This window comes from Tetranychus urticae, chromosome 3 (assembly GCF_039701765.1).
Source record: "Tetranychus urticae isolate SD_2017Ah chromosome 3, NJAU_TeUrti_SD_1.0, whole genome shotgun sequence".
In the NCBI taxonomy this organism is placed as follows: Eukaryota; Metazoa; Arthropoda; class Arachnida; order Trombidiformes; family Tetranychidae; genus Tetranychus; species Tetranychus urticae.
In genome coordinates this window covers 9,935,770-9,950,839 of record NC_142960.1, presented here as the reverse complement: position 1 = coordinate 9,950,839, position 15,070 = coordinate 9,935,770, and the positions used below count along the sequence as shown (strand labels likewise).

Genomic DNA, 15,070 nt, shown 5'->3' with positions numbered 1-15,070 from the left:
CAAACGTCATATCGGCCTAAGATTCAGAATAAAATGAACCATATATCTATCGAAAGCTTATGCTGAGTAGAGTATACCTTCCTAAATACCCAATAATATCCGACCATAAATTCAAAACGCAATTTTATGTTGGTCTGCCTGAGTTAATAAAATGAGCCGTAGACGACCCAAGAGCCTGCAATATCTAAATGTATAAACTTCTTGTGCTCTCAATGCTTTCATCTGCCGTTATTGTTTGCTATCTTAAGAAAATAGTATTTGCAAATGAAAACATTGAGAGCACCTGAGAACCATCTTTAACTTTTATAATAGAAAGAGTTTAATATTATATTTTGGTCTGATTTACATTATAAAGGGATGTTTACGTTATTTTCCACGGTAATCACACCACAGGTTTCCGATTACGATAAGATTCTAACTCAGAAAATTAGTTAATTCACTAACATTATTCATATACAGAGTACTTCATGAACTTACTAAAGCTAAAAAAAATTGTCATCATCCCAAAATTGCACTTATTTTTTTTTTCAATGATCCCTATTAAGGATGAGTTAGATCTACTTTTGCATTTCATTGATTTTTGATTCAATTTTCTTTCGTAAAAATATCAATATCAATATATTGATTAATTCAACAATATTAAAAACGGAAATTATTCAAGAATTGAAAGAAAATACATAAAATCAAAAACTTTTCATTGGTCAAAATTTTTTCAAAGCGAAAAAAATCAAGTTGCAGGACTGCTCACAACCTTTAAAAAGACGAAATTCAAACAATTGTTCTGTATATGAATTTTCAATGCTAGCTGTTAAATGAAGTAGTGGGTTAATTATTGTATGTTTGATAATTTTACAACTACATAACGGTGAGCTAAGAGTTGACATTTATAAGGTGTGATCAATAAAAAATGAGACTAACTTTAGAATCCTTTAAAGTAACGATAAAATTTGAATTTGGCATTGTTGTGGGGGGCAAATGAAAGCGCATAAAATTTACCATAATTGTGTAAATTTTCAAGTGTTTTTATCAAATATTTTGTTAAATAAATGGCCTCAAGTAAACTTACGCTATGTGAAAGAAGAAAAATTATTATTCAATATATTGATAGCAACCCTTCAGCTACGCCAATAAATTGTGCAAATTACTTTGAAAAAATCGGAATACCAAGATCAACTGTTCTAAGAATTGTTAAGGAATACAAAGATGATGGAAAAATAGCCAGGAAAATTGGTTCAGGTCGAAAAGCGATTAAAATGAACTCAAAAAAAAACAAAAGTTTTTGCAAATCGCTCATGGAACTCGTTGCTCTCAGCGCCATCTTGCCAGTAAATTTCAGGTATCTCAATCTTATGTAAATTATTTATTGAAAAAGAATGAAATATCATTCAGAAAATCGGTTGAAATACCTAAATCGACCCCTGAGCAGAAAGAAAAACAAATCAAAAGATTGAAAAAAATGGCAAAGAACGAGTTCGCAATCAAATCTAAACTCAGCATTATTATGGACGACGAGAGTTATTTTCCACTCGACCGCTCAAAAAGTGTCGGTTATTATACCAATAACAAAGAAAATGTGCCTGATGAAATTAAATTTCATCAAAAATCAAAATTCGAAAAAAAACTTTGCGTTTGGATCGCGATTAGCGAATATGGTCACAGCGCCCTCTACTTCATTCCCGCTAATTGTGCACTTAATTCGGAAAAATACTCGAATGAATGCATAAAAAAACGATTAAAGCCCTTCATTGAAAAATTTCATTCAAATGGAGATTATTTATTCTGGCCTGATGGAGCATCTTCTCATTATGCGAAAAAAACAATTGAAACATTAACTCAACTCAACATAAAATTTGTTAATAAAAATGATAACCCGCCTAATGTACCTCAATTGAGACCAATAGAAAGGTTCTGGTGTCATCTCAAAGCATTGGTTTATCGAAATGGCTGGGTAGCTAATGATTATGATCAACTCAAGGCAAGAATTAGATTGAAATTGAAAAACTTTGATAGCGCTTACTTCGAGCGCTTAATGACCGGAACTAAGGTCAAAGTTTGTAAAGCAGCAAGACATGGCCCTTTATCTGTCCTTAATAAATAAATTAAAACAAGAATTACTTAAATCGAACAAACGGTTGCCAAAATATCAACATTCAAAGTTAGTCTCATTTTTTATTGATCACACCTTAGTATATCCGCGGAAGCAAAAAACTTTCTGATCGACTGTTCGAAAATCGTGTTCAATTTGTTTTGAAAAATATTTGGCTAAACATGCATTTTCAATGAATTATTTGACATCTGTTCTAGCATAAATATGATCAAATACATGAAAAATATGCAGATTCGTGGCTAGATTGTCAAAGGCAAACATTAGCTTTTCTTGAAAAAATTATCCCCAAAATGAAACAAAACAATTTAACTGTAAGTTATGAATGGTTGATAGCATCACAACAAGTACAATATGTGTGTAGTAATGTGTTTTCAAAAGGATTGCTGATTTGAAATGAACATAAAACTAAACATTGATCTAATTAATCTGATATAAATACACTGGAAGTAATAGAAACAAAGCTTTTGATTAAGTTATCGTAATTCACAAGATATAACAATAGATTTATTGTTTTCATTGAAAGCACATAGATGATAATAATTTTGACATTATAAGGTTATTATTTGTTTAATTATTGCTATGAGAGGATAACTTTCCTTAAAACAAAATGATATTTTTACAACTATTAACAGTTTTTCTGGTTCTAAACATTTCTTTAGCAAATGATTGTGTAAAAAGGACTTATACAGCCGATTCGTTTGTTTGTGTTTGTGATGCTGATAAATGTGACACTTTGGATATTCAGAAAACTGTTCAACCTGGTTATATAGCGATTTATGATTCAGACCAGAAGTCAGATCGACTTGATAAAACCATTGTACCAGTTGGTCAATTAAAGAGTCGAGTCGATCAAAATAAAAACAATCAATTTACTTTGAATGTAAATGTGAAAGATTTAAAACAAAAGATACTTGGCTTTGGTGGTTGTTTCACTGATGGTGCTGTTCTTAATATAGCAAATTTATCTAATGGTTTGGTTAAATCTTTGATGTATGATTATTTCGGTGAAAATGGTCTTGAATACAATATTGGACGAGTACCAGTTGGTGCATCGGATTCATCAACACATGCTTATTCCTTGGACGATACTCCATTTGACTTTACTCTATCACATTTTGCTCTTGCTGAGGAAGACATTAAATACAGGGTTTGTAGCAACAAATTTTAATCAAGTTTCTTTCTTCAACCCTGTTCACAATATTTCCAGCTTTAATTTATTAATTATATAGATTCCATTGTTGAAAGTAGCAAAAATGTTGAATCCTGAATTCAGAGCTTTTGCTTCTGCTTGGTCATCACCAACTTGGATGAAAACAAATCATTTATTCCACACTGCTGGTGGATTGATTTGGAAACCTGGAGATGTTTATTATAAACTTTGGGCTCAATATTATGTCAAGTAAGTTGTGTGGATTTAGAATCAATAGAGATAGTGTTGGTGCGTTTATCTCAGGTTGTCGCCAAAGACACGGAATTCGTGCACTTGTTGACAATTGACGAAAAATTTAAACAAATTGGTAAAAATTAATTTCTTTAAAATTTTGATTCCAAAGGTTTGTATTATAGAATAGAACCATGAAAAGTGAGTCTATTATTGCCATTAAAATAATAGACTAAATATTGCCATGACATGTAATGTGCCTTTTAGTAACAACTGGTTATCCCATTAGATAAATACATGTACGTTCATCTTTATATTAATGAGCATCACGAAAAGCGTCAAGATTGATTTCTTCCTGACTTTATTCATTGAAAATCATTCTCTTTCAGATATTTGAATGCTTATTTGGATCATGGAGTAAAATTTTGGGGATTAACCACTGAGAATGAGCCCGTTGCTGGATTGAAAGGACTTAATTGGGGTACACTTGGTATGACTCCAGAAGATATCAGAGATTTTGTGAAACTTGACTTGGGACCAGCTCTAAAAGCTGCTGGATGGGGAAAGGATAATCTAACAATAATGATTCATGATGACAGTACAGATACAATTGACGACTATGCATCTGTCATATTGAATGACCCAGAAGCAGCACAGTATGTAAAGGGCATTGCTTATCATTGGTACTCAAGAAACTATCCATCTTCATATCAAACTTTATCGAAAGTTCATGACAAATATCCAGATTATTTCCTATTCTCATCAGAAGCTGGTAATGGAGGTGCTGGTAAGGATTTATTGAGATTTTAGCCAAATCTTATAAATTGATCTTAAAATTTCCAATTGTTTCTTTTCTGTAGCTTCTGAGCATTTAGGTGATTGGGGACGAGCCGAATCTTATGCCATTGATATACTCGAAGGCTTACAACATTGGTCAACAGGTTGGACTGATTGGGCTTTAGCAGTCGATACTGCTGGAGGACCTAATTGGGCTAAAAATTGGGTCGATGCTACAATAGTTGTGAATGCAACAGCACAAGAGTATTACAAGAATCCAATGTATTATGCATTAGCACATTTCACTAAATTTTTACCAATTGGGTCGACTCGGGTTGGATCTAGTGTAGTAAATGCTCCAGCAAATGTTCATACAACTTCGTTTATAACTCCTGACAATACTTTAGTATTAATCTTGTTAAACATGGGCAATGATCAAATCGATTTGACAATCAATGGATTTGCCAATGTACCTGTTACAACTTCTCTTAAACCAAGATCCATTCGTAATATGCTTATTGCATTGAACTGAAATGTTAAATAAATGAACATGAAATCCCTGCATAAATTATTATAATATTTAAAATAAAACATACAATAAAGAGAAGAAAATCAGTGGCTCTTAAGATGTGAGACACTATGGGTCGTATTAAATTGGCAATGAATCATGGCAGAGTCAATCTACGATAAAATGATTCAATACAGAATTTAATATTCAAGGATCTTCAAATCACTCCTAACAAAGGGATTGTTGAATTTTGAATAGTGAGGCCCTAAAAATAAATTTACAATGGTTGTCATTAGATATTTCTTGAAAATGTATCCTTAAAATGAAATACAACAATTTTACCGTGAATTGTGAATGGTTGATAGCATCACAAAAAGTTTTGCCAAGAATTGCTGATTTGAAATGAACATAAAGTTACACATTGATCTGGTTAATCTGGTATTGATTTGAATTGAGTTATCGTAAAGTTTGGGGCAAAAAAATTGAGAAAATTCATTTTAATTTTGAACTACTACCAGCTGGCTGTATTTATCAGGATTTACATTGCAAACACAAATTGCCAACTCCCTTTGATGAGTTAATTTGAATAGATTTGAAATTAAAATTTCTTAATTAATCAGTTAATTGCCATATTTTAGACCATTGACATTGAAAAAATGGATCTAAACGAAGTGCAAGTTTTCATGGATTGAATTGTGAATGTCTCATAGTAGAACCAAAAAAATGCTGAAATCTGGTCTAATTAATCTTCAGCAAATAAGCTACCATATGAAACTGCATTATATGATCGTCGAGGGATCCTTTTATTTTGAAGTGTCGAATGCTCGATTGGCAATACTTTTGCACTAAGCTTTAGTTCGCGAGATATAACAATAGATATAATGTTTTCACTAGGAGCACATGAATGAGGTTATTTTTGGTTTGCATGTTTTCCGATAAATAATAAAAAGGTTGATGTGATAAACTGAATTGCATATCACAAAAGTGATTGTGAATTAAAATCGAGGATAGTTAATAAGTTAATAGATCTGCTTTTTTATTATTCTCAACCAATCCAGTATAAATTGTTTTGAACATTATAAAGTTATTTTTAAATTATTGCTATGTAAGGATAGTTTTCTTATTACAAAATGATATTTTTTCAATTACTAACAGTGTTTCTTGTTGCAAACATTTCTCTAGCAAGTGATTGTGTAAAAAGGAAATATAAATCCAATTCATTTGTATGCGTTTGTGATGCTGATAAATGTGATAGATTGGCCATTGAGAAAACTGTTAAACCTGGTTATATAGCGATTTATGATTCAGACCAGAAGTCAGATCGTCTTGAAAAAACTATTGTACCAGTTGGTCAGTTAAAAAATCGAATCGATCGAATGATGGACAATAAATTTACTTTAAATATAAATTTTAAACATTTAAATCAAAAGATACTTGGCTTCGGTGGATGTTTCACTGATGGTGCTGTTCTCAATATTGCAAGTTTATCCAATGATTTGGTTAAATCTTTGATGTATGATTATTTTGGTGAAAATGGTCTTGAATACAATATTGGACGAGTACCTATTGGCGCATCTGATTCATCGACACATGCTTATTCCTTGGACGATACTCCATTTGACTTTACTCTATCACATTTCGCTCTTGCTGAGGAAGACATTAAATACAGGGTTAGTAAATACACTTTATAAGCAAGTTTCTTGCTGCTGTTCTGTTTTCTTTGCTTATAATATAATGATATAATCTTCAATCTAATAGATTCCATTTTTGAGAATAGCAAAAATGTTGAATCCTGAATTTAGAGCTTTTGCTTCTGCTTGGTCATCACCAGCTTGGATGAAAACAACTCTTTCATTCAAAAATGGTGAATTGATTGGGAAACCCGGAGATGTTTATTATAAACTTTGGGCTCAATATTATGTCAAGTAAGTTATGTGGGAATGATAGTGATAGTCAAGCAAATTAAATAAAAATCGCAATGTTCATCCCGAAAACCATCTCGATTGGTTTCTTCCTCATCATGTTTTCTTGCAGATATTTAAATACTTATTTGGACCATGGAGTGAAATTTTGGGGACTAACTACACTGAATAATCCTCCTGCAGGGTTACGAGGAGCTCCTTGGGGTACACTTGGGATGACTCCAGAACAACTAAGGGATTTTGTAAAACTAGATCTAGGACCAGCTCTGAAAGCTGCCGGTTGGGGAAGGGATAATTTAACACTCATGATTCATGATGCAGGGGCAAGTTCAATGGATGAGTATTTACCTGTCATATTGAATGACCCAGAAGCAGCAAAGTATGTAAAGGGTATTGCTTATCATTGGTACGACAGAAAGTATCCTTGGACATACGGAACTATATCAAGATTTATTGGTTATGGTGCTTTCCTATTCTCATCAGAAGCTGGTAATGAAGGTGTTGGTAAGTATCAATTGAGATGCTGCTTTCATTAATTATTATGAGATATTTTCATTTGTTTCTTTCTATAGCTTCTGAGCATTTAGGTGATTGGGGACGAGCCGAAGCTTATGCCCTTGATATAATTGCAGGTTTACAACATTGTTCAACTGGTTGGACTGATTGGGCTTTAGCTGTCGATACTGTTGGAGGACCTAGTTGGGCTGAAAGTTGGATTGATGCTACAATAGTTGTGAATGCAACAGCACAAGAGTATTACAAGAATCCAATGTATTATGCATTAGCACATTTCACTAAATTTTTACCGATTGGATCGACGCATGTTGAAACTTCTGTAGAAAATGCTCGACGAGGTGTTTATAGAGTTGCGTTTATAACTCCTGATAATACTTTAGTATTAATCTTGTTAAACATGGACGAATATGAAATTGATTTAACAATCAATGGATTTGCCAATGTACCTTTTACAACTACACTTAAACCAAGATCCATTCGCAATATGCTTATTGCATTGAACTGAAATTTCAGAAAATAAAAGTTTTAAAGAATGATAGAGATTAATGATTTAATTCATCTAATATTTACACAGTTTAATTAATCAAAATTAAAGTCAAATGTTTGAATTAAACGAAACATATGCATTTTAAGTTGAGGCGTATTGTTCAATTTTACAATGAAAATTCTTGAATAAATTCCTAAAATGCAATGTAGGGAATAGTGATGGGAAATCTGCAAGAATCAATTATGTAATTATTGATCAAAAATAGATCGTGATTGGATCCTATGAGATTTTGGAGGTATGGCTGGTTTAGTCTTTTGTCTATCGTTTGATGCATCTCCACCATCACTTTCAATTGATTTTAAAGAATCGGCACTAGAATCACTGTATGAAGATAATTGCTGAGATTTGTTATCTCTATTAAAAGGTTGAGTTGATCGAGCAACACCAATAACTCTTGGAAGTGGTGGTTGAGGTCGATTCGTTATATTAGTTGATGAATTGTTTTTATTTGTAAATGGCTTTGGTCCATCATTATTTCCTTCAATTGATTTTCGTCGGGGTAGAGTAACATTCCTAAGAAGATCATCGATTACTCTCTGTCTAGGTGCTGGTGCTGGTGGTGGAACTGATTTAGTTGATGTCGGAGTTTTAGGTGGAGATGGCGGTAATTTTGGAGATGGAGGTGGTTGATATTCATGAAATTCTGGATCATTCTCCATATCATAACTTGTTAATTTTATAGTTGACTTTATTTTAGGTTGTTGATTTTGTGAACGTTGAACATTTTGGCTTTGATTAACTTGGCTACTTTGAGATTGTTGTTGTTGCGTTTTTTGTTGTGATGGTTGCTGTTGCGTTTGTTGTTGTGTTTGTTGATGCTGTTGAATTAAATGTTTAGGTTGTGGAGGAAGCGGTGGCGGTGTGACATAATGTGGACTTGGAGGTTTAGGAATAAAAAAATTTGATTCACGATTCAATAATGGATGGACTTTTGCATATGGAACTTGTGATGAAGATAATGATTTACGTGGAGGTATTGAATTCCCGCTATTTTTTGAACAACAACTTTCACATGATGTTCCAGGAGAAATTTTAGATTTACCAGAAATCAATGAATTTTTACCATCATCATGTGAAACAGTTCTTGATAAAATCATATCTCGTCTATTATAAACATCTTCTATCCTTGTTGGTGGATTTTTAGCAGTAGGTGACGATCCACTTATACTAGATCTTCGTCTTACAATACGAGGGCGTCTTGGTTGTATAATTGTATTGATTGGATTCTCTGGTACAGTTGATCTTTCCTTTATACTTCCATTAATACTTCCATTATCACTATCATTATCAGAGTGACCAGTTGTTGTTGATGCATTTCTATAACGACTACCGGATTTTAATTTACGATTAACGATTTTAAATTGTTTTAAAACAGTTATTTGGTTACTGTGAAGAGGTCTTTTCTTTAAAGTTATAGCAATTTCTGTTGAAAATTCTTTGATAATATTTAACATCTTCTTCAAATGCCAACCAACCACAGTTTGATAATTTATTTGCACAATTTCATCGCCTTCCTCAATACGGCCTCTATAAAAAATAGATGAACGCTCTATTTTCTCGACAATATGAATACCAGAATAAGAGGATGAAAAATGTACACCAGAAAAAATATCTTCACCAGTTTTCTTTTTTATAGTGATTACTTCCAAGTATGCTGGTTGTATAGCAAGTGGATCATTGAGATCTTGAACAATTTTATCACATGTTTCAGCGAAAATGGCACAGTTTTCTTTTATAACCTCATTTGGCTTTTCCACAAATTGATCACGCTGGGCTGTTGATGCTAATTCAATGCTTAGTTTTAATATTTCTTTACGAATTGATATATATTCTTCTTGACCTCCAAATGGATATCTATCAATCCAGGATACAAACAATTTAACTGATGTTAATATATCACAAACACCAGATAATGTTTTTGTTGTTACACGATCACGAAATTTTTCTTCTTCATCAGTTTCACGTTTCAATATATTAAATAAACTTCGAGCTTTACATCCTAAACGAAGTGATAACATTTGCAATGTCTCGGAGCAAAAATTGTAATGTAGATGTTTCAATAGTTCAACTGCTTCTAATATAATCTCTTGATGGCCAACTTTGGTTACATTTAAATTTTCCAAATCATCACATGAAAGAAGTAATAACCGGCAACCATTTATATTATTGTTCAAGAAAAAGGCAACATACGGTAATATAGAGTCTTCCAGACCTACGTAAGCAAAAAAAAAAGAATAGACAGACATAAGAAAATTGATATAAGGAATATTATCTACAGTAAGCTGTTGCTATACAATAATATTTAATGAATTTATATTATTTTACTAACCTTGTAGCCAACTGACAACATTTTGTGGAGTCCATTCAGCAACATTTATAAAGGCCATTTTGGTTTTGAGTTATTTTTCTCTAAGATGTCACACAAAAAACAAGTTTAAAGATGAATCACAAAGGCACATAGATACCAGTGAAAGATGGTTGTATACAACAATATAAAAAGAAACAACAAAGATTTATCAACATGAATCACTGAAAATATTATCTAATTATTATCAGGTTTATTCAATTAGATGTAATAGATTAAAAATTACGATACATAGCTTATAGAAACTAATGCATAATATTCTTCCACCTTAGAGTATATCCAACAAAAACAGAACAAAAGAAGCATTCAGAAGCAGAAGCTTAATCAAAAAGAGTAGCTTAATTCAAGTAAACTATTAAATGCGCCAGATTCAAGCTAGTCATAGTCTGACATTCAATGATTTTACTAAAATCTAGTAGATTTTACACGTCTGATAAATACAATGACTATGTCGAATAAAATGATATTTCTAAACAATTAATGAATTTCATTAAATAACAGCAAGGTATAAAAGAGTGGACGAAAGTGGAAAATGAAAAGTAGAAAGTGGAAAGTGGAAAGTGGAAAGTGGAAGGAGGATAACGTTAACAGAAAGACACAAGAAGCAGAGAATGAGAGGGACACATAAATGATAATAACGATGAGAAACAAGTTTGGTTAACAAGAAGCAACAACTTGTTCCTTTCCTCTTCGCCTTACATTGTCTGATGATTTCGGGAGCAACCCTTAAAGCTTTAGCCCCTTGTACTGCTTTTTTTACCTCTCACTTTGACAGAAAGAAGTCTCTGACGATTGGAGAAGGAATATGAAAGGAATACAAAATTAGGCTTTCCTGTCTCCTTTTCTTTCCCTTTTCTTCAACTTCTCTTTCTTACAACTTCCTCTTGAATCAAATAAGATTCCCACGCTTTTTCAAACACATGCTAAGGTTAGATGATGGTAAACATAAGGCGCGAATACAAAGTATCGATCAACATTGGACTGCTTCAATTTTTACCGTTTCATATCTCCAAGTACAACGATTTATCACTTAATGACTGGATGCACTCAAACTGGAAAAACATTTTCTTCATGGTTCCTCAGTCGCCAAAGGAAGTTCTCATTTATTTTGAAGGTCTTCTTTTGGTATTACTGTGCTACTATGCTATTGTATTAACGTTAACAATGGTACCGTAATATACAGGCCAAACACTAGAAGAAACAAAAAGTTAAATTAATAATTATATAAAGTAAGACTTACCTCATTGGGATATGCCACCATTCCGTAGTTGCACTATTTAATCAACACACAAATTTTAAGGCAACCCCTAGAAGGGCCCTTGTTTTGTTTACATCCTAATGTATTAATATGATCAAAAATTTATTTCATATTTAACGGTACTTTGATCCATGTTTAGACTTAGGGCTATTTCACGTGACTACGGAATGGTGGCTGTATACATGAGAGCGTTTTACATCGAACAAAAAAATGAAATTCACCTCATAATGAAAAGATTTTTTTTGTTGACGATTCAATGACTTATCACATTTCGTTATTTTCCATAATACTTTGGCTTACGATGATTTATTAATTTAGTCACTTTTTATTTAAAAACTATGTTAAATGATAACTGAGACGGAAGTTGGTGTAAAATTCATGGGCTAGAGTAACGACGTTTGGTGGAATGACCAGAAGTGAGATCGGATCTTGGATTCGATACTTATCTATTAAACAAGGCATTAATAAGGCATAAAAAAGATCTAGTCTGAATATTGATGATTTAATCAATTTAATGAAATTGCGTGAAAATGATTAATTTCGTCACTTTAAAAATCACATTTTGGTTTGAACTTTGAGTCGATTTTTAATAGGCACATTTATATGGAAATATTTGTTCAAGTTGTGAATGAATTTGCGAAAATATAAAGTTTAATCGGCCTAAACTCTATGATTAAATAACCGCTGGAGATTGCATCACTAGAAATTTGAGGCCATAAAGCTTATTATTGAAGCAAACCCGACTTTTTCATAACTTATAGCCATATTTTTCAATGCCATCCTTAAGATGGTCATGTACGTGTAGCTGTTAATACAACCGACACAGAAGTCAAAAACAAAGGTGCTAACAAACGAATGGATATATGGGCAAGTTTTATTTTATCTTCATGCTCTTACAAGCTCACCAACTCTTAACTCAAGAGTTTTTGCATGGACTCTTTATGTATGAAATAAAAGCAGAAAGAAAAGAGAAAAATGAATAAGATTCGCACAATTTGTCTTATTTATAATTTAGAAACAAAATTTACATCGAAAGATTATTGAAGAGATTCACATCAAGACCGTATTACAAGAAACGGATATACATTTTATGAGATTACTAATGAGATAGGGTAATTTTAACTTTGCAAAGCAAATTAGTACATTAGAAAATTAATCGTGAATGGATCCTATGAGATTTTGGAGGTATGGCTGGTTTAGTCTTTTGTCTATCATTTGATGCATCTCCACCATCACTTTCAATTGATTTTAAAGAATCGGCACTAGAATCACTATATGAAGATAATTGCTGAGATTTGTTATCTCTATTAAAAGGTTGAGTTGATCGAGCAACACCAATAACTCTTGGAAGTGGTGGTTGAGGTCGATTAGTTATATTAGTTGATGAATTATTTTTATTTGTAAATGGCTTTGGTCCAGTCATTGTTGTTAATCTATTAACAAAATCAAAACTACTTCCTTCATCTGATTTTCGTCGGGGTAGAGTAACATTCCTAAGAAGATCATCGATTACTCTTTGTCTAGGTGCTGGTGCTGGTGGTGGAACTGATTTAGTTGATGTCGGAGTTTTAGGTGGTGATGGCGGTAATTTTGGAGATGGAGGTGGTTGATATTCATGAAATTCTGGATCATTCTCCATATCATAACTTGTTAATTTTATAGTCGACTTTATTTTAGGTGGTTGATTTTGTGAACGTTGAACATTTTGGCTTTGATTAACTTGGCTACTTTGAGATTGTTGTTGTTGCGTTTTTTGTTGTGATGGTTGCTGTTGCGTTTGTTGTTGTGTTTGTTGATGCTGTTGAATTAAATGTTTAGGTTGTGGAGGAAGCGGTGGCGGTGTGACATAATGTGGACTTGGAGGTTTAGGAATAAAAAAATTTGATTCACGATTCAATAATGGATGGACTTTTGCATATGGAACTTGTGATGAAGATAATGATTTACGTGGAGGTATTGAATTCCCGCTATTTTTTGAACAACAACTTTCACATGATGTTCCAGGAGAAATTTTAGATTTACCAGAAATCAATGAATTTTTACCATCATCATGTGAAACAGTTCTTGATAAAATCATATCTCGTCTATTATAAACATCTTCTATCCTTGTTGGTGGATTTTTAGCAGTAGGTGACGATCCACTTATACTAGATCTTCGTCTTACAATACGAGGGCGTCTTGGTTGTATAATTGTATTGATTGGATTCTCTGGTACAGTTGATCTTTCCTTTATACTTCCATTAATACTTCCATTATCACTATCATTATCAGAGTGACCAGTTGTTGTTGATGCATTTCTATAACGACTACCGGATTTTAATTTACGATTAACGATTTTAAATTGTTTTAAAACAGTTATTTGGTTACTGTGAAGAGGTCTTTTCTTTAAAGTTATAGCAATTTCTGTTGAAAATTCTTTGATAATATTTAACATCTTCTTCAAATGCCAACCAACCACAGTTTGATAATTTATTTGCACAATTTCATCGCCTTCCTCAATACGGCCTCTATAAAAAATAGATGAACGCTCTATTTTCTCGACAATATGAATACCAGAATAAGAGGATGAAAAATGTACACCAGAAAAAATATCTTCACCAGTTTTCTTTTTTATAGTGATTACTTCCAAGTATGCTGGTTGTATAGCAAGTGGATCATTGAGATCTTGAACAATTTTATCACATGTTTCAGCGAAAATGGCACAGTTTTCTTTTATAACCTCATTTGGCTTTTCCACAAATTGATCACGCTGGGCTGTTGATGCTAATTCAATGCTTAGTTTTAATATTTCTTTACGAATTGATATATATTCTTCTTGACCTCCAAATGGATATCTATCAATCCAGGATACAAACAATTTAACTGATGTTAATATATCACAAACACCAGATAATGTTTTTGTTGTTACACGATCACGAAATTTTTCTTCTTCATCAGTTTCACGTTTCAATATATTAAATAAACTTCGAGCTTTACATCCTAAACGAAGTGATAACATTTGCAATGTCTCGGAGCAAAAATTGTAATGTAGATGTTTCAATAGTTCAACTGCTTCTAATATAATCTCTTGATGGCCAACTTTGGTTACATTTAAATTTTCCAAATCATCACATGAAAGAAGTAATAACCGGCAACCATTTATATTATTGTTCAAGAAAAAGGCAACATACGGTAATATAGAGTCTTCCAGACCTACGTAAGCAAAAAAAAAAGAATAGACAGACATAAGAAAATTGATATAAGGAATATTATCTACAGTAAGCTGTTGCTATACAATAATATTTAATGAATTTATATTATTTTACTAACCTTGTAGCCAACTGACAACATTTTGTGGAGTCCATTCAGCAACATTTATAAAGGCCATTTTGGTTTTGAGTTATTTTTCTCTAAGATGTCACACAAAAAACAAGTTTAAAGATGAATCACAAAGGCACATAGATACCAGTGAAAGATGGTTGTATACAACAATATAAAAAGAAACAACAAAGATTTATCAACATGAATCACTGAAAATATTATCTAATTATAAAACAGATCGCTTGGGTTACCAAAAAAAATATAACCCACAGTATACAAAAATAAAGATTATGAATAACTTGCAAAGAAAAAATAAATAGGTTGAAAGCACAAGCAAAGTTTCCTATGAGTCACTTCACTTTCTTTGCTTGCAAACACTTCTCCAACTT

General features: G+C 32.3%; 3 protein-coding genes across 3 annotated transcripts; 2 read left to right on the top strand and 1 right to left on the bottom strand.

Moving 5' to 3' along the window:
- The first annotated feature begins 2,674 nt into the window (after window positions 1-2,674).
- Window positions 2,675-4,833, top strand: LOC107369592 (lysosomal acid glucosylceramidase-like). Its single transcript, XM_015937560.3, has 4 exons — window positions 2,675-3,254; window positions 3,337-3,506; window positions 3,878-4,275; window positions 4,349-4,833. Exons 1-4 carry the CDS (start codon window positions 2,715-2,717, stop codon window positions 4,795-4,797), a joined length of 1,557 nt encoding a protein of 518 aa, XP_015793046.2. The 5' UTR covers window positions 2,675-2,714; the 3' UTR covers window positions 4,798-4,833.
- A 1,055-nt stretch (window positions 4,834-5,888) lies between these two features.
- LOC107369580 (putative glucosylceramidase 3) lies at window positions 5,889-7,747 on the top strand. Its single transcript, XM_015937544.3, has 4 exons — window positions 5,889-6,443; window positions 6,532-6,698; window positions 6,808-7,199; window positions 7,268-7,747. The coding sequence occupies exons 1-4, from the start codon at window positions 5,904-5,906 to the stop codon at window positions 7,714-7,716; spliced, it is 1,548 nt and encodes a 515-aa protein (XP_015793030.2). The 5' UTR covers window positions 5,889-5,903; the 3' UTR covers window positions 7,717-7,747.
- Window positions 7,748-7,859: 112 nt separating this feature from the next.
- On the bottom strand, window positions 7,860-14,895 carry LOC107369588 (uncharacterized). The gene is made up of 3 exons (XM_089269323.1): window positions 14,691-14,895; window positions 12,528-14,573; window positions 7,860-9,970 (listed from the first exon to the last, which is right to left on the bottom strand). The coding sequence occupies exons 1-3, from the start codon at window positions 14,746-14,748 to the stop codon at window positions 7,947-7,949; spliced, it is 4,128 nt and encodes a 1,375-aa protein (XP_089125449.1). The 5' UTR covers window positions 14,749-14,895; the 3' UTR covers window positions 7,860-7,946.
- Between the last annotated feature and the right edge of the window lie 175 nt (window positions 14,896-15,070).

What these genes read in the sequence shown, in the direction of transcription:
- LOC107369580 (XM_015937544.3), top strand. Translation starts at nt 5,904, where the DNA reads ATGATATTTTTTCAATTACTAACAGTGTTTCTTGTTGCAAACATTTCT. An exon ending in TGGGCTCAATATTATGTCAA is followed by an intron (nt 6,699 to 6,807) that starts GTAAGTTATGTG and finishes GTTTTCTTGCAG; the next exon opens with ATATTTAAATACTTATTTGG. An exon ending in AGCTGGTAATGAAGGTGTTG is followed by an intron (nt 7,200 to 7,267) that starts GTAAGTATCAAT and finishes TTCTTTCTATAG; the next exon opens with CTTCTGAGCATTTAGGTGAT.
- LOC107369588 (XM_089269323.1), bottom strand. Translation starts at nt 14,748, where the DNA reads ATGGCCTTTATAAATGTTGCTGAATGGACTCCACAAAATGTTGTCAGT. An exon ending in TGTTGTCAGTTGGCTACAAG is followed by an intron (nt 14,574 to 14,690) that starts GTTAGTAAAATA and finishes TTGCTTACGTAG; the next exon opens with GTCTGGAAGACTCTATATTA. An exon ending in CCATTCACGATTAATTTTCT is followed by an intron (nt 9,971 to 12,527) that starts AATGTACTAATT and finishes TTGCTTACGTAG; the next exon opens with GTCTGGAAGACTCTATATTA.
- LOC107369592 (XM_015937560.3), top strand. Translation starts at nt 2,715, where the DNA reads ATGATATTTTTACAACTATTAACAGTTTTTCTGGTTCTAAACATTTCT. An exon ending in AGGAAGACATTAAATACAGG is followed by an intron (nt 3,255 to 3,336) that starts GTTTGTAGCAAC and finishes TTAATTATATAG; the next exon opens with ATTCCATTGTTGAAAGTAGC. An exon ending in AGCTGGTAATGGAGGTGCTG is followed by an intron (nt 4,276 to 4,348) that starts GTAAGGATTTAT and finishes TCTTTTCTGTAG; the next exon opens with CTTCTGAGCATTTAGGTGAT.